The sequence below is a fragment of the Eptatretus burgeri genome, chromosome 10 (genome assembly GCF_056783735.1).
Source record: "Eptatretus burgeri isolate ZD-2024b chromosome 10, Ebu_testis_v1, whole genome shotgun sequence".
In the NCBI taxonomy this organism is placed as follows: Eukaryota; Metazoa; Chordata; class Myxini; order Myxiniformes; family Myxinidae; genus Eptatretus; species Eptatretus burgeri.
Window position 1 is genome coordinate 15,656,402 of NC_140970.1, and position 26,249 is coordinate 15,682,650.

General features: G+C 41.8%; 1 protein-coding gene across 6 annotated transcripts in view; it reads right to left on the minus strand.

The window, feature by feature from the left end:
* The window catches only part of ANTXR1 (ANTXR cell adhesion molecule 1), a 133,258-nt gene that overhangs the window by 63,391 nt on the left and 43,618 nt on the right, over nt 1-26,249 (minus strand). The window contains exons 1-9 of one of the 6 annotated variants that reach the window (XM_085897123.1): nt 24,507-24,880; nt 11,584-11,655; nt 10,902-10,973; nt 10,707-10,788; nt 10,371-10,404; nt 7,600-7,679; nt 5,918-5,986; nt 3,646-3,726; nt 605-665 (exon numbers count right to left, since the gene is read on the minus strand). In XM_085897123.1, the coding sequence (XP_085753249.1) occupies nt 605-665; nt 3,646-3,726; nt 5,918-5,986; nt 7,600-7,679; nt 10,371-10,404; nt 10,707-10,788; nt 10,902-10,973; nt 11,584-11,655; nt 24,507-24,712 (757 nt within the window). In that variant the 5' untranslated portion in view covers nt 24,713-24,880. Of the gene's footprint in view, nt 1-604; nt 666-3,645; nt 3,727-5,917; nt 5,987-7,599; nt 7,680-10,370; nt 10,405-10,706; nt 10,789-10,901; nt 10,974-11,583; nt 11,656-23,263; nt 23,327-24,506; nt 24,881-26,249 lie in introns of those variants that run through there. The other 5 variants (XM_085897120.1, XM_085897126.1, XM_085897124.1 and 2 more) reach the window with 5 other exon arrangements.

Below are 26,249 nucleotides of genomic sequence, written 5' to 3' on the forward strand. Positions count from 1 at the left end.
AGAGAGAGTGAGACAGAGAGAGAGAGCGAGGGAGAGAGGGAGATAGAGAGAAAGACCATTCAAAGAGAGACGGATAAAAATGGAGGGGGAGAGAGAGACTCAAAGTGAGAGACAATGCGATAGGAGAGAATGAAAGAGTGAAAAATTCATGTAATTTTCTTGTGCGATCGTTTCTTCCATGCATAGCAGATCATTTCAAGGCAGTCAAAACCACCAGAAATCCTAATGATGCAAGATGGGAAATACTGATGTCCTGGCAGCACAGTGGAACATCAACCAGCTGATCATTACATTGACACAAACATTACCACCCTTACATCATCGTATGCTGCGTTTAAACATGAGTGGAAGACGATGTGAAAAGTATGACGAGATAATGTTTTGAAGTGAAAATGAAAAGCCACTTCAGCCAGGGCCAATTGAAAGAGGTTTTCAAAAAAATTGCCTTTCCTTTGTTGCAGGATATTAACAAATTCATCACTCAGAGGGCACTGGCTGGAGAAATGTAGCTCAAACAAAAGTCCAGTATGCTTGGGAGGAAAGGAAAAGTAATTGGCAAGGGAATATTATCAGGAATTAATTCAAGCCCATCCGGCTCACTCACCTCCAGCACACACAGTTGATGGCTCGGCAGACAGGATCTCAATGCAAGATCTCTTCAAGATCTGGAATAAAAGAAAGGAGTATAATATGTTTGTGTATGTCATCTGTCAACACTGCAAAACTCATTTGCATTACTTATAATGTTCCATTATTGGAGTTGTTGCTTTATAAGTGAGTCAAACACCATTTCCACCTGAATGATGTCATGAAGACCTCACCATTATTCAATGATCTTGGTGCATAGCGTCGTATCGCATGCAATTTCCACCTACATGACATCCAAACGACGGGAAATGGAGGCCATGCTCTGTGTTTGTGGTTTATTGCTGATTTTTATTTTGTACCTCACATAGCATTTCATGTCGTGCCCTACGCAGCATTCCCCAAAAAATTAGTTGTAGTTGGAAATGTCCATCTTTTAAAAAACAAGGTTCCGACAAGTATGGAGGTGCAGAGCAGGCATGGCGCAGGTCTGACGATTTGACCACAGAGTGGTCTTCATCGTGGACTGTGCTGGCACTGGGTGCCTGGTGTCAGATATCCTCAAAAAGAGGAGGAGAGGCATCACGTGACTCCAGGATGCAGAATAAAACTTCAGCTCTTGTCATCTGCGTCCTAGCTTCATGTGATGCTCCCTCACCTCTGTGAAGGTGCTTGTAACACTACGCTCTTAAGGCCAGAGAACATAAGGTGAACTTAAGACTCCAGCAGTTGGTACATAAGGCTGTGGAATGTGGAACATATGGGACTGTATATGAAACAAGGAGTATCAGTGCAAGCCATGAACGTTCTGATCTCAACTCACACTCACAGTGTATCTTTGATTGTGGAAAGAAAGTGCAGTTGGTAGATAATACACCACCTCATGGACAACATCATGATTACTTGAATGACATTTTTTGCAGAGTAACCTGATGAAAAGGTACTGTTTCATCGAAAGTGTCGGAGAATGAAAGTTTAAAAAAATAATAGTGAGGAAGGCAATAACCTTATTTCAACATTGGAAATGTGATTTACACGAGAGCAATTCTTTCATTATGGAAGTACACATTCAACAGTAGGTATGTTGTCTCGTCGGGGTAGTTATCTGTGTCTTGTCCATTACCTATGCCTGGTGTTGGGTGAATGGTGATGGTGATGGACTTGGGATCCTCGGGTCCTGAGTTCAAATCCCGCTCAGCTGTTGAATTAATACCAGGTGGGGTCAACTCGACCTATCATCCTTCAGCGGAAAGCAAAATGAGTGCCAGTATGCTGGTATACTGTGTCGGAGTGGCGACCCGTCCAGAATTGTGGCCATGAGCCAAGAAGACTGCTTCGGCAGCACCAACGCTCTGCACATAGTATGGTCCCAATGGATGGATGGATGTTTATTACCTCCGTCACTAAAGGTACACTGTGGTTATGTTTTCACCCATATCTGTCTCTCTGACTGTTTATCTGTCTGTGAGCAGGATGTCTCTAAACGTTGTGAACAGATTCGGACGAAACTTGGTGGACATGTTGGGTGTGTGAAAAGGACGAATTGATGATATTTTGGTGAAGATCTGGATCCGGATACTAGAATCCTTTAAGTGATTCTTCACCATTAAGAGATGGGGCCAAAATAATACGCCACAGGGCCAAAAGTATGCGGACACCCCTTCTATTTGGTGGATTCTGCTATTTCAGCCACATCCATTGCTGACTGGTGTATAAAATCAAGCACACAGCCATGCAATCTCCATAGACAAATCATGGCAGTGGAATGAGCCAAACTGAAGAGCTCAGTGACTTTCAACGTGGCACCGCCATGGGATTCCACCTTTCTAAGAAGTCAGTTCATCAAATTTCTGCCCTACTAGAGCTGCCCCGGTCAACTGTAAGTGCTGTTATTGTGAAGTGGAAACACTCACGACCAAGTTCCAAACTGACTCTGGAAGCAACGTCAGCACAAGCTCTGTTCGTTGAGAGCTTCATGAAATGGGTTTCCATGACCGAGCAGCCGCACACAAGCCGAAGATCACCATGCACAATGTCAAGCATCAGCTGGAGTGGTGTAAAGCTCACCACCATTGGACTCTGGAGCAGTGGAAACGCGTTCTCTGGAGTGATGAATCACGCTTCACCATCTGGCAGTCTGACGGACGAATCTGGGTTTGGCGGATGCCAGGAGAACTCTACCTGCCCGAATGCATAGTGCGAACTGTAAAGTTTGGTGGAGGAGGAATAATGATCTGAGGCTGTTTTTCATGGTTCGGGCTCGGCCCCTTAGTTCCAGTGAAGGGAAATCTTAATGCTACAACATAAAATGACATTCTAGATGACTCTTTGCTTCCGACTTTGTGGCAACAGTTTGGGGAAGGATCTTTTCTGTTTCACCACGACAATGCCCAAGCACAAACGAGGTCTATACATAAATGGTTTGTCGAGAACGGTGTGGAAGAACTTGACTGGCCGACACAGAGCCATGACCTCAACCGCATCGAACACCTTTGGGATGAATTGGAACGTTGACTGTGAGCCAGACCTAATCGCCCAACATCAGGGCCCGATCTTACTAATGCTCATGTGGCTGAATGGAAGCAAATCCCCGCAGCAATGTTCCAACATCTCATGGAAAGCCTTCCCAGAAGAGTGGAGGCTGTTATAGCAGCAGAGGGGGGACCAACTCCATATTAATGATCATGATTTTGGAATGAGATGTTGGACGAGCAGGTGTTCAGATACTTTTGGCCACGCCATGGAAATAGCATGACGTTTCAAAAAGTTGCGGACAAGTGATGATGAAATTAGGTGGATGAGTTAGTTTGGTGACAAGCACAATCTGATTCGATTTTTGGTTAAGGTCCGGATCCAGATCCGGCCTATCAGTGGGATACTAAACTTAAACTACACGCACTCTTGGCGGTGGTATGCACTCCATCTACATCACACAAAATGGCATTCTTCACAATTATTAAATCGGAGTTTAGAAGTGTGTTTTGCAGTTTCATCACAGTATCTCTAATGCCTTCCTATTCCCCATACAATAAAACTTCCACATCACTTGAGCAAACTCACCGAATCGATCATGCCTCGGAGTGCATGGAAATCTCCGCGCACTGGAAAAACGTGCTCCTTGCTGTTTGCAATGCGTGCAAGCTGCGCAAAACAAGCAACATTCGCATTGAAAAGCAGCCAACAAGCACACGCTGTGATAGTACAAACGGGGCTGCAAAGGATGTTCAGTGAGTTTTGTTGTTTTCTGCAGTATTCAAAGTTCATGGGGGGAACCTGTGGATACCTTCATAAATGAATGAGAATTGCGCATTCAAATTGGGTCTCACTATCATCAAACATGTACGTAAATGGCACGATTGGTGCGTAGCAAAATCAGCCCACACATGGGTTCTTCAGCTAAACCGTTTTCAATGGCATCTCCTGCTGCCCTGACTCCACAGCTCTCTGACGTCACTCTCGGTTCAACCTTGTCAGTTCCGGGTCATCATGCATTCATTAATATTCCTGTAACTCCCAATACCACAAATTCCTTTTTTCATGAAAATAACAACAAATCATGAAAAAAACAAAGAACATAGTAAGCATGTAATTGTCATGCATTCATTAATGTTCGTGTCACTCCCAACACCACAATGATCAAGCACACTGCTAAAAGATTCACCTAAACTCCAAAGGGTCATGTGACTTCCAGTGATGAATATATCTGATGACTTAAATTAAAGGAGTTGGAGGGCATCTCGTCAAAAATACCAGCAAATAATCACTGAAGCCAAATTAGTACCTCTGCCACCGAAGGTGAAGGAGGCTTTGTTTTCACCCACCTCTGTCTGTTTGTTTGTTTGTCTGTTTGTCTGTCTGTCTGTGTGCAGGATATCTCAAAACATTGTGGACGGATTCGCACGAAACTTGGTGGAGACTTTGGGTGTGTGACAAAGAAGAATTCATTAGATTTTGGTGAAATCCGGATCCAGATCTGACCACTAGAATTTTTTAAGTGATTCTTCACCATTGAGAGAAAGGGCCAAAAACGATATATAGCACAGTATCTCAAAAAGTTGTGGACGGATTCAGATGTAACTTGGTGAACATTTTGGACGTGTGACAAAGAAGAATTGATTCGACTTTGGTGAAGATCCAAATCCGGATATAGATATGAGAATTATTTAGTTTTCATTTTTAAAGTGATTTTTCACCATTGAGAGATCCGGACAAAAACGACAAAGAGCATGATATTTCAAAAATGTATTGGGCCCAATATGATCTCGTGGATCGGGCATTGCGTGGTGGGGGTATGTGCTCTACCGAGTGCCCTTCTAGTTCACTCTGATTTGTATGAAAGCATCATCTATATATTACTAAAACTCTCATCTTGAATGTATATATATATATATATATATATATATATATATATATATATATATATATATATATATATATATGTATGTACGTATGTATGTATGTTCCCGAACTACAGCCAAAACGGTAGACGATAGCGCAAATATTTTCGGCCCACCTTACTCACCATTCTCCTGCGGTGTGCAGTATCAAGTTTTGTTCAAATCGGGAAACGAAAAAAATTATTAAAAAATCAATTCCCGATTCAGTCAAGTACTCTTCGGGAGAATTTGATCAATGAAAACAACCTCAGCGGTATAGTACGCTGGAGCTATCTTTTTTTATTTCTTTCTTTTCTTTTTTTGAAAAGATTTTTTTTATCAACCGCTGTCACAATGGGAACGTAAACGGGTTCACAGGTCGTCTCGTCTCTTCTAAAGGGATGACAGGATGACCGAGATGGATGCACAATTACCTCTAAGCTGTCTAGCTGGGTTTGAATCCTAACCCAGCCATAAACTGTCATCTGGGTGTTTCACAGGCAAGGTGTGTGTGTGTGTGTGTGTGTGTGTGTGTGTGTGTGTGTGTGTGTGTGTGTGTGTGTGTGTGTGTGTGTGTGTGTGTGTGTGTGTGTGTGTGTGTGTGTGCGTGCGTGCGTGCGTGCGCGCGTGCGCATGCGGTTCCTTGGATGGATGTTAAAGGGGAATCATGGCTCCTAGCATTAGTTAGTGGACATTAAAGATCCCATGGTGTCCTTCGTGAAGAGTTGGTGGACTATTGTTCGCACTTTGGCCAAATTCCAAAATCCTTCCCTAACCAGCAGGGGGCATTGCATCAGCAGCACAGCCTTGGTCTGCCAATGATGCAAAGCATGCAAAGTTGTGATTTGTGCTGCATGCAAAAGAAGAACATTTATCAGTGAGAAAAAAAGCATGAAAATGCAAAAAGAAGAGAAAAGTCGAGCTCAAAATTCATAGGAATTTATATTACTACACACCTGAGTGTAATTGAAATCTTTTACCCCAACACAATATATGGATGCACCTTGCTTGCGAGCACGATCAGCCTAGAAAAAGAAAGATAAATAACACTTTTGACGTGAAGAATTTTTCAAATACAATAAAATATCTTTTATCTACAGTATATATTTTCAGGGATTAACACTATAGCTCAGAAGTCTCGCATAATAAATTACCCATGCTCAGCGTTGAGCTGCCAGAATAGGATTCCCAGTTGAAGAGTATCCAATGAGAAAATGTATTGGATCCCACGGTAAAACAGAGGAGAAGTTTGCAAAAAGTTTGTCCAAAAGCGACTGTTCAACTGGGATTATGTTTGTCAGGAGTTACAACACTTTGTTGCACACAAACAATGTGATCGTATTCATTATCTATTGTTATTTCACCTCAACAGACGAACATACATACATACATCCATACATAATGCCTGGTGTTGGCTTAATGGTTCGGGTGGTGGGCTTGGGATCCGAGGATCATGAGTTCAAATCCCACTCGGCTCTTGAATTAATACCAGGTGGGGTTGACTGCCTGTCATCCTTCCGAGGTCGACAAAATAAGTGCCAGCTTCCTGGTATCCTGTGTCAGAGGGGTGACCTGTCCAGGATTGTGCCCAATAGCCAAGGAGACTTATTTGGTAGCACCAATGCTCTGCACAGAGTATGGTCCCAATGGATGGATTTCACCGCGATATTTAGACCTACTTCGCTATTAAAGCAAACATCTCACTGAACCCTACATCTTTTCAGCTGTGGTTTCACGTTTGTTCATCAAAAACTGCATTACACGACACTATCCCACCATACAAAACCCACTCCATCACCATCATCTTGGAAATACCTAGAATGCTTTTTGTGCTGCTGTGATACCACTTCACAGGAGTTTTCTGGTGTTGTCACTTCCACTACACAAACTTTCAGAGATCTATTGTCTTTACGATCATTTAAAACAAAATGTGCACAGTAACCTTGACCTCGCCCTATTTATTTTCTCCTGCCTGTTATTATGATGCTAGTTTTTAATTTTTAAGACGACGAGCAATATGCCAGGATGCTGTCCTGGGGAAGCAGCATCAGCAGAATGAGAATTAAGGCCTTTTCTTTGAGTCTGACACTTTTTATATTCCTCATACATTACACAACAAAAGGGAGATTTCAGTTTCTAATGTGTGAAAGTGAAGACATATCAGCACAGCTTTGTACAACAAAGACAAACAGCCACCACAAGCATCCACGAGGAGAGTGAGGAGTGCAGAAAGATGATGCACACTGAAAAGTGATTGATGTCTGACACCAGGTTCAAATGTTGACTCTGTTTTTGATATCAGATCACTCAATAAACTATCCTGGATATGCAGCTGCTCCAAACTGTAATGGATTGTTGGCTGGCTATACATGGAATTCACACAGGGAGAGTAGCCATTCGAACAACAATATGATATCCTCACCCTCACAGGGTACATTTTGCTTAGCCAGATTGTGCATTGGAATGACCATGAAAGCCAATATGGAGAGTGGGGTTTAAAAAATAAATAAATAAACTAAATATCCCTTCCATTTGAAATACATGCTTTGGAAAAGCTACGCCCAAATAGTCATAAAGTAGGATTGGTATTGGAATAACAACAACAGCAACATCAACAAAAAGTAGAATATCAACCTACCGCAGCAGTTGACATCTCATACAAATATTCTGTGAGTTCACCATCAGTGAGCGTTATGATCACGCTGGCGACCTTTCTGCCTGAAACACAATTAAAATGCTCGATTGGTGTGAATAAATCTACAAACAGTAGTATTTTAAATCTGATGCGCACAGGAAAGGGTGGGAGGTGGGAGCCCCCCCTCCCAGCTCCCACCCGAATAAGTGAAACATAAAGATTTTGTGCTTTCGACACCATCTTGGTGGAATGGCGCTTTATAGATAAGTGCATGAAGCCATCTGTTAATCAATTAGATCTGAAGTTGTACCATAAGACAGTGTTTACACATTCACCCCCTCCTTTTTATGATTAACCCTACCCCTCCAACCACTGCCATTCCAAAATCTACTCTGTATCCATGTCAAGCTGCATGAGCCTCCTTCACATGCCATGTAATTGGCAGGATTATTTCGTATGGACGAGTGGTGTGAGACTCCGCTTCATGGGCGGATTATAAAAGGGATGGCCACTGGTGCAGAGGCAGAAAAGAGAGACTCGGTTCCAACGCTCCCGGTTTGCAATTGAATGCAGGGGAGTAACCAACATCATCCGTCCATAACAGTGGAGACACCATCCCTCCTTCTTCCTCCACCCTTTATTTTCCCCTGACAAAGATTGAGGTTTATCTTATCATTTGCAGATCCTGCTATTCTTATTCAACCTTTTTTTGTAAACAGGCTTGAGACAATAGTACAAGCTGAGATGCTGTTCTGTCTTTGTCTTTTAAGGAGTCCGTACAGGAATTATGGTCTCATCAAATATTCTCCCATTCCGTGTATGGTATTATGATCTTGCTTATTGCTGTGATATGTTTTGTGCCTTGTATTATTTTCAGCAATCTCTTTTATATTAAATTGGTTGTTTCCTTAGTGGAGAGACATCTCCTCTTCCGCTTATCGTTCTGTGAGAACATCATAGATAGCCGTTAAAAAGTGTGGGATTGTATTTCCCACGAATGGTTTACAATTGGAACAATCACAACTCAGTTATCCAGGGCCACGTCCACATGTACGGTTTTGGTAAACGAGACTTTGCAAAACCAGTGCACAAGACATTGCCAAACAGATAGAAAGATGTATGTTGTTTGAATAATGCAAATGTAAAAACTTTATTTATTACTAAATTCACTTTTAGGTAATACATTTTGGGTATCAGAGTAGAAGTAACTAAAATTGACTTTTATTGAAAGTATAGTTAAGACTTTTGTAGATCACCAACTATTGAAATCGATGCTAATATGTCCTAAATCTCTTTTATTATCATTATTAATATTGTTATTATTATTAACATTATTATTCACAAACTGCAGTGTCACTTGAATCCCTTGAGAGAGAGGTGCTCACCTGTCATTGTGTTCACCTACTACCAACATTATACATTGCTGACAAGATAACCCTTGACTTCTGTGAGATCATCAAAAAGCTAAATACGCAGAGTCAGTCAGGGAACTTCAAATGCTTTCCTTCTTTTGAAATGACGTCAGCAGTTTCTGATGATACACCGAGAAACACCGGTATTAGCAATTGGTTTTTTAGAGAAGAATTGCCTTGTGAAAATGTCCAAATCGTCTTGTGCATTCTTTCATAAACTGCCAAGTAAAGTATTGTCCTCTGCTAAAAGTCAAGCTATCTGCTTACTTTCTCCTTTTTTATGAAGCACATGATGTTCCTGCAATGTGCCATCATCCAGTATGGCAGATTGTGAGCTGACAAACACAACATTCTCGGTTATTTTCTTTTTACAGGTCAGCCAGAACTTTCACAATGATGCAATGAATACGGTGTTTTTAACTAAGCAGCACTCCTAGCATTCACTAGCAGCTGGGCCACATTCCAAGTTGCTGTCCCAACTTGATCCAGAGAGGAGATGGGCATCACCGGGTTTATTTACCAATGGAAACGTGAGAATGGCATCCCATTGATCTACGAGGTCACAGATAGATGATAATAATGATGATATATTTAAAGATAATAATCCATCTGTATAACTTCAGTGGTACATTTCAGCCAATAACTACACTGTAGGTATCTGTGACTTACTTGGTCAAACGATCACGCTGTAATTATATCAGTCTTCCCACTAACTAGCCCATATATAGAGCAAGCTCTTGTAAAGCTATTGTTGCTTGCAATGCAGGTGGGTTGATTTGTTAATTTTCACATCTGAACCACTGGATTCAAATCCATTTCTAGTACCATATTTGTTTGTCCATTGTCTATGAATGTCCTTAAAATCCATGCAAAAGTACATGATGTCCACTGATATACTTGAAACTCATGCAAAAGTACATGGTATCACCTACTCCTACTGTCTTGGTACGAGCCTTGTATTTGTGGAAAAAAAAAATTGAAAGATTTCAAATATTCATACGCAAGGTGCAGCTGTGCTAGCGAGGATAACAGCCATAAATGAGAAACCCAATACTTAATTTTAGCCATATAGAGAATGTACAAGAACCAGTATTGCGAAGCAAAAGCTGCACAAGTCCTGTCTTCCATCTGGCAACAAAGAAAATAAAAAGGAAACAGGAAAAAGTCTGGAGAAATGCTGGAGGATTGTGAAAAGTATCGAGAGTTCCTAGCTTGGCTACATGCCCACAGTGTGTTGAAGGGTGGCCAGCCGCACGTTAGCGTCCCAAGTGAACGATGGATCTATGGGAGAATGTGTGGCTCTATATTACATCACAACTTGCAGAATTGAAGCATGATGAAAGTTTCAAACCATTTTCTTACCTCTATAAAGTTCTTCTTGAATCTGCTCGCTTGCCTGCAAGCAGAATCAAGGGGGAAAAAAAGAAAACAATCAAGAAACTTGTGAAATTCCTATACATCCAGACAAGACGAACTTGTGATAGGCATGTCAAAATATAGGAGTGAAGCCAAGTTTTAGAGAATGGGTGTGCTATTTGAGTCTGAAAAAAAATACATGTTAGGCAAGTGCAGGCATGACACTCTCCACACCAATCCCACATCCCAGAATGATCAGATCTTTAAATTTTGTTTGGCATTGCAGCTCGGTTGAGGACTGTGACAGGTATGAATTTGGTCTTCACCAATTTTAGGCCTTACCCGTGTGAAGCCATGGTGCATGTATGTATCACCTCCTGCCCTGACCCTCCTCAATGCGGAAAGCCCTTGTGAGATTTCTTGTCTACAGTTCAAAAACAAAGTTGGCATGACATGGAATGTTGACTTTTTAAATCACTCCATGTACCGAACATCATGCTGAAATGCTCCACATTTGAAGGCATCATCCTCACCTACCTGTCACTGGTGAGTGTCATCACAATCTCCCCGTGGGTGGCAAACACGATAAATGACATTCGGAGCAGGGGACTGAGGGCATACATCCGGAAAATTATTACATTTTTAGATAAAATAAAAAAAATCATTAAATGCATTTTATTATAATGATTGTATTTTTTATTATAATATTATAAACATTTTTCATGTTTTACATTTCATATTCTGCTTCTTTTTCTTTTTCCTCCTCCATAATGCTCTAACCCCCCTTTCAGCCCTATCCTCTACCCTCTCTTACTTTTTAACAATCCTCTGTTCCTCACTCGGCCTTCTCCTCCTCCTTTTAATCTCCTTGCATATGTAGTATGTAAACGACCACTTGTTGTCAAAATCGGAGTAAATCTTCGGAATGTTTCTATATTTTTTTGAGTACACCATTGTGTGGTGGTACATCATGACCAAATTCCAAATTTATATTATAATCAACACAGGTCTGGCATCATCGGCGTAGCCGCATCCCGGTGACTTTACAGCCAGCAGACAATCTGCAGCAAACCATTGTATCTGGAATGATAGATTAACTTTTATTGCCCTCAGAAACAAACAACATCAGCAATGTTCTTATTTGGTTTTGGCACTAGAACAAAAGAAGGAAAGAAAACCAGGACAGTTTATCAGAATACAAGTCACGTGTGGCTCTCACCTTACAAACTTTTCCGCAAGCTTTTCAACGAAATCATAAATCTCTTCCCAGTGGTTTTGGATGCTTCCCGACCTGCGGTAGGCAATGAATAATGATGTCTCACTGCACATTCCTCGACAACAATGAAGAGTTCAAACAGACGTGAGCACTGATGACCGTAGGTTAAGCACCAAGACAAATATGGAAAAGAAAAAGTACGGTGAAGCGCTGATGACCATAGTCTGCATAATCCATGGAAGAATGTTCTAGATTTATCAGTAAAACATGGCTAACAGAAAATAATTGTCTATTTCTATCTTCATGTTGTGCTGTGGCAGAGCAAATAGAGTAACTTGAGAATGTAAAACCACATCTATGTGGCTATGCCTACGTAAACACCACTTTTTTCATGATGAAGATGACTCATGCAATCCCACTGTATGTATGACTGACTGTGTCCATGTCCATGAGTGGATGCTTTTCCCCCCATAAACAGGTCAACAGATGTCACGCCATTGAAGCTCTGACATAACCATAATGACCTTGTCAACAGGGCCAAAACCAGGCCCTTTCTCAATTACAGAAGCCTTCAAGGTTATGATTTTCCTTAACTTCATGTAAAATATGCCAACATTTGTTGAACGACAAATTAAAGATGGATTGTAATCAGGAGAGAAGAAAAAAGAGCTGAAAGTAATCCGGATTTCTGCAAGGGGGCTCGACATGGCAAAGGGAGTGAAGAGAAGAGGAGGGTTAAATGAGGACGATTTTTTTTTTCATTAGAACAGTGAAATAAGAGGGAGGATATGGAAGAAAAGGGAAAATAGCGACTGAGAAATAGTGCAGACGTTCTGTGGTATCGAAGTACTGCGTCTGTTAAAGTGCATGGTATGGAGTGGTGGCGAGTGGAGTGCAGTACATTGGAGTTGAGAGTAAGATCAGAGAGATGCTAGTGGTCACAGCAACAAAATAACAGCAAGTGAGGGCTTGTGAAGTGATGTAATCAGCACAGAGACCAATCATCCCACACAGAATTGCCAAGACAAGCACAAGGCCTGGCCTGTCGTACACATGTGAGCATGATCAAGCTGCACGATGAGCTCTGGGTCAGGGCATTGCCTTACAATGGGTTCGGCTGCAGCCGGAATGCAAGAATCTATTTGATATAAAATATATTTATAAATCGTTTAAATACATTCTGCTTCTCCTTTAACCAGAAATATCAGAATTATTTTGCACAAACTTTTTTGTGATTTCTCAAAAGTGCTTACTTTACAAAACTGTCATCAAGAAAAAGAAATAGACTATATATATATATGTGTGTGTGTGTATATATATATATATATATATATATATATATATATATATATATATATATATATATATATATAATTCCAGCAATGTGTGTGTGTGTGTGTGTGTGTGTGTGTGTGTGTGTGTGTGTGTGTGTGTGTGTGTGTGTGTGTGTGTGTGTGTGTGTCTGTGTGTGTGTCTGTGTGTGTGTGTCTGTGACCACTGTTTCTCGACAACCGTTGGTCCGATCTAATTGAAACTCGCCAGATATATTGCTGGGGACGTGAGTATGTGCCTTTTTAAGGTGTGATATTAATCGGACAAGTGCTTCCCAAGTTATGGCCATTTATTTACCAACCAATGACAGGAACCGTTGCTGCGGCCATTTTATATCAACCAATGACAGGAACCGTTGCTGCGGCCATATTATATCAACGAATGACAGGAACCGTTGCTGCGGCAATTTTATATCAACCAATGACAGGAAGCGTTGCAGCGTTGCCGTGGTCGATGGTGAAGAGAAACTCAGCCGCGTTCGCCATTACGGGTTTTCCTCTCCTTTCCTCTCCTTTCCTCTCCTTTCCTCTCCTTTCCTCTCCTTTCCTCTCCTTTCCTCTCCTCTCCTCACCTCGTTTTTCCTTGCGAAAAGGCAAAATACGTTGGCGCTAATTGAATAATTGGCCATTAAAAGCCTCCGTATTCTTGCCCTGGACGAGGAAACAAAGAAGAAGCGCCGTTTCCTCAGCGATGTTGTTTATGAAGAGGTGCTAACGAGATAAAGGTGTGTACAATGTACATGGAGACGATTTTTATTATTATTTATTTATTGAAGAAAAATTGTTCCAAAAATAATTTATCAAAAAAAGTGAACAACTTTTTTTTGTTTCCAATTGTCAAAACGGTGTGGCCTTTGGAAGTGTTAAGGAATTCAGCTCTACTCAACATACTTGCCAACGAAATACATCTCAATTTGGTGGTTAAAAACGATTCACAACGACGGGTTTCCTCACTCATTGCTCTGCAGTCTGCATTCAACCCCTTCATTTGTCATCTCATTGACCTCATTTCATCTATCAATAATTCCAGCAGTGTGTGTGTGTGTGTGTGTGTGTGTGTGTGTGTGTGTGTGTGTGTGTGTGTGTGTGTGTGTGTGTGTGTGTGTGTGTGTGTGTGTGTGTGTGTGACCGCTGTTTCCCGACAACCACTGGTCAGATCTAATTGAAACTTTCCAGCTATATTGCTGGGGACCTGAGGATGTGCCTTTTCAAGATTTGATATTAATCGGACAAGTGGTTCCCAAGTTATGGCCATTTATTTACCAACCAATGACAGGACACGTGCTGCGTAGGCGTGGCCGATGCGCCATTTAGTTACCAATCACAGGACACGCTGCGGAGGCCGGTGCACGGCCGGCCGACGATGACGTCACATGCCGTGCTGGTTACGATGGGGATCGATCGGTGCCTTAGTTACCGTGGGGTAGGAGTGCCAATGGTAAATGGCAGCGAATGTCATGGCAAGCAAAGACAAGGAGATAAACTTGATTTTAATTAACTCTGTGTGTGAAAGTATCACAGCAGTTGTTACTTCAATGCAAGCAATAATTCATGGAATGAAGTGAACATTCCGTATGGGCACGCACTACTTTTGGAGAGTGATGACTTACTGTATTCTAATAATTTCTCGATTTCTTATCCGCATTTATAGATAAACACAATGCCCCAATCCAGTCGTCGTTTATGAGAGCGAAGGAATGGCCTGTGTGTTTGTTTGAAAGTTTGTTTTTTTTTGCATGTATGGCCACGCACATATGGGCACGTGAGAACGAAGGAACGGCCTGTGTGGTTGTTGTTTCTGGCACGCGGTTTGAAAGTTTTTTTTTATTTTTTTTTGTATGTACGGCCACGCACGTATAGGCACGCAGGTACGGCCATTCACGTACGGACACGCACGTACGGCCACGTGAGAGTGAAGGAACGGCCTGTGTAGTTGTTTCTGGCAAGCGGTTTTAAAGTATATATATATATATATATATATATATATATGTATATATATATATATATATATATATATATATATATATATATATATATATATATATATATATATATATATATATATATATATATATAATTTTTGGAGGTGAAAGCGAAGGAACGGCTTGTCTGGGTGTTGTTTCTGACACTCGGTTTGAGTTTTTGTGTGTGGGGGGGAGGGTTTGCACGTACGGCCACGCATCTACGGGCGTGCGTGCGTGTGTGTGTGTGTGTGTGTGTGTGTGTGTGTATATATGTATGTATATATATATATATATATATATATATATATATATATATATATATATATATATATTTTCACATTACACACACAGAAGAAATAAAAACATTTTTAAAATGTAAAAGGATGTCGGGAATATCCTACAAAAAGTATATACACAAGGTAGGGATGGTCGCAAACAATGATCATGTGAAACCATCCCTTCATCTTTCTTTCAATAATGGGTGTCCCGACAAAAGACCCCCCCCCCCGCCCCTCCTTCGGATGGAATGATATGGGTGCAGAAAAGGAATTTGAAGCAGAGTCCAATCTTTTCCAACGCTAATTAAGTGACTAAATTGATGTCATGGTAATTTCTGGTGCAAAAGTGTTTTGCCAAGTGCGTGTGACAGCGACTTCATGAATGACAAGCAGAGTTACCACCCCCTGGGTGGGTCGAGTTTGCACACTACTTGCTGAAAAGAAGTAGAGTCTGTATTTTGCAAGAAAACTTGAGATGTTTGCTTGCTGTGTGCTTAAAAGGTTTGAGATGTGGTCTAAAAGGTCGAAAGGGTATGTTCCAATATTAGTTAGTGTCGAAGGGGACTAATGTCTCGAGCATGTAAAAAGTGTCGAGAAGGGTCAAGTGGTCTAAAGCTCTAAATGGTCAAGGGTCCAAACTGTCTAAAATCTGTTTGAAGGGTGTAAGGGATCTAAATTGTGTCATGGTCAAAGGGGTCTAAAGGGACTTGAGGGGTGTAAAGGTCGAAAGGTTCTATGGATCTAAAGTGTTGAAAGGGTATTAAGGTAAGATGGGTTGAAGCGGTCTTTGGGGTCTTCAGGATCTTAAAGGTCTTAAGCGTCTTAGGGGTCTTTGGGGTTTTAAAGGTCTTCCAAGTTTTGGGGATCTTGGGTGTCTTTAAAGGTCTTCAGGGTCTCAGCAGTCGCAAGGTTCAAAAGGTACATTCCAATAGTACGTTATGAGTAGATTTATGTGTAATCAGTGTGCAATTGACATTCAAAAAGCACGTAATTAAGAGAAATCTTGTGACACAGACTTGAACTGACATATATATATATATATATATATATATATATATATATATATATATATATATATATATATATATATATATATATATATATATATATATCGAAACATGTAGAGTATGACGAGCACTCCGTCGATCCCCATTGGACACAGTCCACACCAAAGCGTCGCTTCCAACACAGAGGCTTCAGCCCAGTGACTCTGTCAAAGAGACAAAGATTATCTGGTCATCATCAGTTAAGGCCCAGTCACCTTGACGTTTTAGCCAGCAATGGCAACGTATTAAAATGTATGCAAAACGCTGGCTTGCATTGAACTTTTGATGTTTTTTTTAAAGATTCGGACGTATTCATAACGAGTTGGTCGTATGAATAACATATTAGTAACGGACACAGAACGTTTCGTTGTGTTATAGATAACTTATCCAAACGAATGCTTAGCCTGTTGTCGGCGTTCACAACCTATGCCCAACGATAGTCTAACTTATGCATAGCGCGCTGCACGCATCGCCGACGATGACGTGACGTAGCCTATTAAAAACCTGCCGCTCAATGATTTAAATCATAACCACTGGAGAAATGGAAGTGTCAACATCGCAGTCACACCTTGGCGATCTTGCCAGCGTATGCCGACCTCTGAAAAATGCATCTAAAACGCTGGCGCACGTCGAATACGATATGGATAAGTTTGATATACGTGAATAGAACGCTAAAGTACGCTATCATACATCATATTAAGTGGAGTACGTCTTGTAATTATAAACGTGTTAAACATTTTACGACGTACTTGCCGTATGACACACGCTCTGCATGTGATGGGAATAAGTTGTACGAACGTTACGCGAACGTTGACACACGTCGATACATGTTACTTGTAAGTTACTCATAAGTCGAAACACGTCGACGTAATGGTTAGCGTGAGTGTTCCAGACTCCCTGGCTTTTTTGGGGTTTTTTTTCTTCGGTATGACGGTGTTCAGTGTACAGTGCGGTTATGATTTAAATCGTTGAGCGGCAGTCGATTAATTATATTATATTATAACCGCACTAGAAATCGAAGTGTCAAAATCACCATCATACCGAAGGAAGGAAGGAGGAAGAAAAAAAAAAAACAGGGAGTCTGGAACACTGACGCTAATCATTACCTTGACGTGTTTCGACTTATGAGTAACTTGCATGTAACGTGTGTCAACGATCACATAATGTGCCTACAACACGTTACTCATAGGTTAGAAATAAGTTTCGGGTACGCTAAACATTACCTCGACGTGTTTCGACTTATGAGTAACTTACAAGTAACGTGTGTCGACATGTGTCAATGATCGCGTGACGTGCCTACAACTTATGGCCAGCGTTATGCGGAACGTGTGAGTCATATGCTGGCATAAGTCTTAAAATTTCAAGCATGGAAAATTTGGGGACAAGCGAAAAGTACAACGTTTAAAGCCAGCATACGACAACGTATGGCAGTGTTTTTCAGCGTGCTCTCAATGTTATCAAAACTTACCCATAACGTATTCGACGTGTTCCAGCGTTTTACACAAATTTTCCAAAAATTGGCATAAGCTGGCTAAAACGTCAAGGTGTGACTGGGCCTTTAACCATGAAACGGAACCACAGATCCGGATTTCGGGCTTATTTGCCCTCATCAGGACAGTATACCGATAAATATCTAACAAATGATGACCACATTCGTCGTTAATACATCAGACACACCTGACTCTGAAGGTGAGCATCACCGCGGATTATGTCTCACACAGTAAAATCGCATCATCCGCGAAGAACAACGATCCGTCTGCCACCCATACAATTGTTCCTGGATTGGTTTGAGGGAAGTGGAGTAGTGGCTCAACCAGAATCCTTTCCAGATTCCTCCTGATGACTCCATCTTTGCTCTTTGGGTTTCTTCTTGATCTTGAGTTTCATTATCATCTGAGCTCCAGTGTTTGAACATCACTATTACAGCACTCTCTGAGGTTTGGAGACCGTATAGTGGTGAGATCATGGCGGGTGGTTACACCCACTATTGGTCTGGTCGTTTTAATGGTTACCCTGCCCAAGGAGTTGCTGTAGCTGTGTCCAATAAGCTGACTCCCATAGTAATTGAGGTAACAATGGTCAACGAGCGTATTATGTGACAAAGGATTCATCACTCCTCGGGTGTCATTTTCATGGTCTCTGGATATACTACGACTCAGGCGAGTGATCTCACCATGAAGGACACATTCTATGCCACGCTCGAGTCTATGGTTGATCAGTGACCCAGGCGAGATACTCTTCAAGTCTTGGGGGATTTCAATGCATCGACTGGAACTGACTGGGATGGTTGTGAGACATGTGTTCGTTCTTATGGGTCTGGAACTGTCAACCAGAACAGCACTGAGTTCCTTGACTTTGCAAGATATCATGAACTTAGGGTGGCTGGTTCATGATTTCAGCAGCCACAAGCTTATCGCTGGACTTGGTATTCCAGCGCTGGTGGTATGGTAAAGGACATTAGCCATTGGCTCATTGTTGGTCACTGGAGGATGGTCTGTAACTACAGGGTTCACCGGAGTGCTCTGTTCCTAAATACCGACCACAGTCTTGTGGCAGCAACTCTGAAGTTGCAGATTAAATACATGAGAATGGTACCATCCTAACCGAGGCTGGATGTTGGCAAGCTCAAGGATGAGAGGGGAGCTGAAGAGTTTGCGAACAGGCTAACTGGGGATTTGGGGGGGTCTGGGTGCTTTGGGGAATCCTGAACAGTTGTAGGGTGCCTTCATGACTATCATCCTTGATGTTGCCAATGGGTGTCATGGAATTCAGTGAAGGGCGAAGAGGAATTTTGTCTCTCATGGAACACTGGATACCATTAACCAGAATCACAAGGCCATGCTTAATGGCAGAGTTGAGTGATTCAGGGAGTTGAGGCAGAAAACTGTATGTGCGCTGAGGGTAGACAAGGAGGCTAATGTGTGAGGAATCTGTGAGGGGATAGAGCATCACCTGTTGTCAAGTGATTCTCGTCCTACTCCCAGGGGAATTCGTGCATTGTGTTCCTCCAAGCTCATCCCTCTGTGTACTGCAGTTAGAGCGGAGGGTGGTGGGCTCTTGTCAGAGGAATCCAAAGTGAAGGCCCGCTGGGTCGGTTACTTTGAGCGGCTATACCAGGCTGACCCACCAGCTGTTGTTGGATGTCATTGGTGTCACTATTTCTATTGCTGACCCTCCAATCAACTGTGATCGACCTTCATTTCTGGAAAAAAAGGTTGCGGTGAACCCAGTTGAAATAGGGTGAAACTCTTAGGATCGGTGGCATCCTTGCTGAACTTCCTAAGGCTGGTAGAAATGCTATACTCATGTCATTGCATGCAGTTCTTTGTTCTATTTGGAACACAGGCATCATCCCAACGGACTGGAAGCATTGCCTTGTTGTCCATCTCTGCATAGGGAAGGCCTCCCTTCTGATACGCAATGCGGTACAGCCAGGCCCTCACCACACCAAAGGCACCTTTCTTTATGAGCTCCATGAGCTTCTTGTGCTTCTGACAGAAGAAGCGAGCAATAAAGTCTGGCTGGTATTTTGGCTCTTGGGCTGGAAGTAGTTTATCAAATATCTCTGGCCACTTTGGGTTGCAAGTCACCGTGATGGAAATGTTAGGCTGCCTAAAGCGTGGCATATATGCCACGCGACACAACTGACTGTTGCAGTGTCTCCTGCCATGCCACCAATACGATACAATTGACTACTGCAATGCCTCTGGATTCAAAACACCTCACTGCACTGTAAAACATCAGGAAAGCAATACTGCACAGTGTCCAGTGCTGTCAAGGGTGTGCTCTTGCATTACTCCCTCCAAACTGGAGGTGGCGCTTAATACAATATCGAAAATTAAAAAATAAAAATAATTCACAATTTTTTTTGATCATGAAACTTAAAAAAGTAACATTAAAATTAAATTAAAATTAAAAATTAAAAATTATTATTTATGGTAGATTATTTAATTAAAAATAAGCCTGATGTCGTTTAATGAGAGGGGTTATGTTGTTCTTCTTATTGAAATGTATCATTCAAAATACCTCGCCAAAATACCTCTTGCTGCGTAATTCAAAACACTTCATTGGACTGGAAAACATGGGGAAAGCAACACTGTCCAGTGTACTGGAAAGGGTGCGGACTTGTAATACACTCTCCCACCTGGAGGCGGTGTACATCGTTACGTGCTATTCAATACACATTTACATCGACATTTGGGCTCTTTGCCCCACCCTCAACCCCTAACCCTGCAGTTTGAAGATGTTTTCGTGCATTTCCATTTGCCTAGAGGATTCTAACAATATGCAATATGATGAGGTTACTATCCGTGGAGTTGATTCTATTGATGGACAGACAGACAGATTCCAACTTTATATATAATGATTGTTGTTATTATTGCGTAACAGTTTGTCTTAACAGAATAAATGAAGAGTGAATGCATTTGAGAGAAAGATAAGCTTTATGTGAACAATCTGACTCTGCTCTGGAGTGCATTACAACACTGTTGGGGAAAATATTGACTCAAACATAATCCAATAAACTCATTAAATCAATCCCAAATGGAGTTGAGGCAGTTCTCAAGGCAAAAGGAGTCACACTGTTTATTTATTTTATACGTAAAGACAGATTTGATTTTTTTCCCCGATTACAATATATGTTGTTATATCCTTTAGAGTTCGTGGAAATCTCGTGAAAGTGTTTTTGGTTTCATATTACAGACAGACAAACAGACAGAGGCGTAATGGTAAGTGCTTCCGCTCTAAGTCTCGGAAGTCGGTGGTTCAAACCCTGGCCGAGTCATACCAAAGACTTCTAAAATGCTACGTGCTTCTTCCTTGCTTGTTGCTCAGCATTCAAAAGGAAAGAGAATGGACAAACAACGCTGGAAGGCAATGGCAAATTACCCAGTGCAACCCTAGCCTAGAGTTTGCTTCAGCAGCACCAATGCTCTGCAAAGAGTACAAAAAGGTGAAACAATGTGATCTTGTGCAAAACATTGTTATAGATTTAACTCAAGCAAATATGGCCTGTTCCATCTGGCCGGAAAAAAGGACTGCATTGCCAACAAAAAAGGACAACTGTCAACTCTGTCATCATGGCTTGAAAATGAGGAAAAGTTGGATAATAGCACTCAAAAGTTGAGCAATTAAGAAAAAACACAAATAAAGCAAATGGAAAAGTAAGATAATGGTGAAACAGCAATGTGTTCCATTGCTAAGTAGCTTGGAGATCACTCACTGAGTGGATTAAGCACACGAGCAAGCACTCCATTGAAACAGTTGATAAGGACTGGCTGGCTTGGCAGGTGATCAGCAATGTGGACAGCGAAGATCAGGCAATTTGATGATGATTGCTTTATCGTAGTTATTTTCATAAAACTCAATGAAGTTCCACTTTCACCATATTCCTTAATCTTTACTTCACTCAACAGAATTCTCCAAACAGTAGAAAAAGGTAAGTTTAATGCTGCTGGCAATTTGTAAGTATGGAGGAGGGATCACAACCTTGCTTGCTTAAAGTAAATATGTAAATGTGCTGACTTATAAGAATTGTTAATTTCTTTAAATTTTCAGATTTCCCTCCAGATTTCAACGCTTAATTCGTCCACATGCTCCAATCCTTAAATCCGAAGACAAATTTCGATAATACACTTGAGTTATTCTGAGAGGACATTGTGGTTTCATGGCAAGACATTTTTTAGCGGGCCGAAACAAGTGGCCGCTTAAGATCCCTGTGAGGGAGAGTGGACTGACAAAGGATAAACCTGTTTTTTGTTTTTTTTCAGGATGAGATGAGTTCATTATCTTCAAAAAGGTTTTTTAATTTGCAAAAACACCCAGTTTTCAATCATGCACTCCCTTGGAGTTCCCACTCTATGCATGCAAAGTTTTGGGCCTCTAGATTTCATGGTTTTGGAGTTATGGAGGAAGCACACACACACACACACACACACACACACACACACACACACACACACACACACACTCATACACACTGACATTCATTATTTAAGATATATCACACGAGGAACAAAGACATTAGTGCACTTCTATGTGAATTAAAATTACATTTGTAGACAATAGACAAATATAATATTTTAAATTTGAACCTGAGCTCTGAGCATCATCAGCTGTCATTTCAGATGAGAACACTAAAGAGGCAACTCATGTGAAATGTGTGACAAAACCAACTCTTGACTTCAAAGCCAAATTATTGAATACTAACAATACTAACAGGGGTACCCGGCATTGCCCGGTCTATTTTTTTGTGGGGGAGAGGGAGGGGATGGGTGTGCTAAAACACTTCCCTACACCCACTATAGAATGAGGTCCCAACACACTTCCCTCCACCCATGATAGTGATTTAAAAATAAGAATCCAAAAAAAAATATCGAACTTTTTCTTTTTAAAAAAAAGTTTTCAAAAACTTTTTTGGGCCTAAAACACTCCCCGACACTCACTGACGAACCTCTGAAAGTTTGACGAAGATCCGTTCAGCCATCTCTGAGAAAAATGTTGACAGACACACAGCCAAACGGCTCTCTTATAGTATAGATACTTAAGGGAGCAAAAAAGACAAACCTATGCTGGTGGATCAATGCCAAAGAAAAAACATCAGATAGAAAGAAACAAAGGTCTTCTTTTTCTGTTGTTTGCAGCACAAAGTTGCAGTGTAGCATCATTGGCTGTGCCGCTGATGCAATGCCATCAGGGCAAGAATTGGGAATTTGTTCAGTATGCCAACTCTTCATGAAGGAAATCGTGGGATATTTAAAATCCACCAACTAACGTAATCAGCAGATGGGACGCCTAGTCTAACATCTATCCGAGGGACGCACAAACATTGATGAATCACCCTGCCTGTGAAACTGAAACACCGGAGTCTGGGATGACGGTTTATGGCTGGGCCGAGATTCGACCCAAACTAGACAGCTTAGAGGCAAGTGTGCATACCAATAGGTCATCCTGCAAGTGCAGAAACAAAGGAATAAATCAGTTCGAAACCAAGTAAAGAGAGAAGAAGTAAAAATATAAGGAAGAGAAGAACAAAGGCCAACAGAGATCAAAAATAACTTCTTTACCCTTCTTCCACCTTTTCTTTTCCTCGTTTCTCTCTCAATTCCCCTGAATATCATTGGCATGTGGATTAACCAGTCACCAAAAAGAAGTGAGGATTGTAGGAGTGTCAAAGTCTGCTAAGGGGAGTGTGAAGGTGGAGGTAGATGAAGTTTTTAATACCGTTGAGCTCAAAGTACACATGGAACTTGTGCCTCTTCTTCGACTCTCAAATTATCAAATAATGCAGAGAGAGAGAAAGAAAAGAGGTTGAGGAGGAGATGTAAGGCAATGAACGGCCATTTGTGGAGCACACCGAGGAGGGAGGGAGGGGGGGGAGAAGAAGGTGTGGTGAAAAATCCACGATGCCATTGCCTACCTGTTAATATTCGATTTGAAACCAATCAGACAAAGATATCCGATGGTGGAAAAGTTTCCTTTTTAAACAATATTTTTTACTTTTTGAGACTTCTGGAACATGTACATTCTGAATAACTCGAGAGAGGAATGAACACTTGAATAAAGTTGTGTTTGTACACACACACACACACACACCCAAACACACACACACACACACACACACACACACACACACACACACACACACACTCCTATGGCCTGATGAACCAAGGTTGCGTTTCAAGGCTTTTGGTTAAAAAGGAAAAATCTTGTAAATAAGGATAATCTCACATTTTGATATGTCTCGTTATCTCACACATATGGACGACAATCCATGACTCGGACATAACAAAGTCACATTCATCACAAAGGAAACACCAGACAGAGGAACGGGTGGGGTGGAAATCAAACCCAGGTCAAGGGGACAGGAAACTCTCAAGGGGCATCTGTTGCTGGATGTGAGCACAAAGAATCGACACCCGGTGTGATCCGGTGCATATCAAGGGCAGCTCTTCTCAACTGATAATGATTGAAGCCGGGTGAGGCCTTCCGAGCTTCAAACTGGAATGCGTTATAGATGCGGTCTTCAGTTTTGCACACAACTAACCAGGTCTGCAGCTGAAACTACTTTGGGAGAAATTGCCACGTCCTGCTTCTTCAACATGTATGAAAACACTTTGGTGGTGTTTTCTGAATGTGGAGCTGCAGATGCAAAGCCAGAACACGTGCCAGTGCCCGTAAAGGTGAGCAGTGGTCAATGTGAAAAAAAGGTTTCCTCCTCACCACAGGAGACCAGTCACCGGGAGCGGATATGACACGAAAAGATGTGAGGAGAGAAAGACAAAGAGCAATGAGGTGAGTGGAGCTCACTTGTCGAGTACGAGGTACAGGTCGAAGATCCCTTCACAGCGAGAGGCTCCATAGGGTCCAGTGACGGCCCCCGGGGAGACCGCACGATGGCAGCAACCCGGTTGGAGCATCGCGCCGAGCAAGGCGCACCCCAGAGCGATGTGCAGCCGGCTGGCCATGACTTCGCAGCGCTGGCCCCAAGGGCCGAGACTTCTTGTGTGCGGCATAACCGCGATTTGTTGCGGATCACACAGGCGGGTCGGCTTCGCACACAGTACGACCTGTGCATGGGGTGGCCATGTACCCTCCGAGAGAGGCTGTGGGGAGAAACTCTCCGTCCCTCTTCCACTCGCTCTTTCCTGTGCTCTCCTCCCCTCAAGCCCCTCCTAACTCGCTGACCCTTCCCTTCATCTTGTGTTGTGGCACAAGAAGCCTTTATTTTGTTCTTTAAAAATGCTCTTTCCAAGAATTGGCCTGCCTTGTCATTCAAATATTATGGGACTTGGAATCACAGGAGGATTGTCGAATCATGTGGATCTCACAAACTGAATCCAAAAACACTTCGACACCTGAAAATGCACTCTCAACATCAAAACCAAACGACATAAGATCTACTGCAGTAAGAACATCAAAATATCATTGGCAAGTCATAAAATACATCATATTAATGAGTTATTGTTTCAGGTCTTCATCTCACAAAGATATCTTAGTATTTTATCATTTTTTATGCCAACAAGGGATAAAGAAGCTGGCTGAATGGCCTAGATGTACGTACACGCTCATCTCTCAGCTGTTAAGCCTGAGTTCGAACTCTGAGCCAGCTATAAACTATCATACTGGATAAACTATCATACATCAGGCTACAACATCAGAAATGTTTCGAAGGCAGGACGTGGCATCGATCTGTGTGCCATCCCTCGAACCGATGTTATACTGGGCCTCTCATCTACTGGCATTAGTTTGTGACCAGTAACGATCCCGCAATATCCTTCGCAAAGAGTAGGTGAGCTATTTCCCACATCCTGGACAAATCCCAAATTCCTGCCCTGAGTGACTACTGAGAAGTGACACTGCAATGGAAAACCACCCGGTATCACCTGCGCCAATAAACTGCTTTGGTAGCACCAATGCCCTGTCAAGAGAATGATACTCATTTCCATCTCATCCAAATAGGTAAAGACTAAGTCCCAAGATTAATTTTTTTTAAATGAGAATTCAAATGCAATGGAGGTGTTCATGCAATGTGACTATCAATTGGTTTGAGTCAACTGCAAAATAATCTGTGTGAGTGAATTGATTTCATCATTTAAAAATTATTTAATTCTCAAATATGAATTTTGCATTTCCCTGGCATTTCCTCGCTGCGGGATGCGTGATGCAATATTTTATCTCCCTGTTGAAATCCAGACCGTCTAGTGGATGTTTCAGAGGATAAGTCATCCTTCGGACTGTTCTCTACTGCCGAATGAACTGGGGCTACCTTTGTTGGACTTGTTCTGGAGATTAGAACTTGAACTTGATGTACCATCAGGCCACAAAATGAAACTGACAATCTTTTTGAAATTGCAAAAAAAAAAAATTCTAAGTTCTCTACTGCCTTCTCCCATGCGGAAGGATTAAGGAAAACATTTCATTGGTCAGAGCCTTAGAATGTGAGAAGTACACACACCAAGATGTGCCAGAACGAGGCATCTCAACATAACTAGTGAGACTAACACATAATTTAGATCATACGTCGATGTAAGTGCTGCTCTGTCGTAGGTT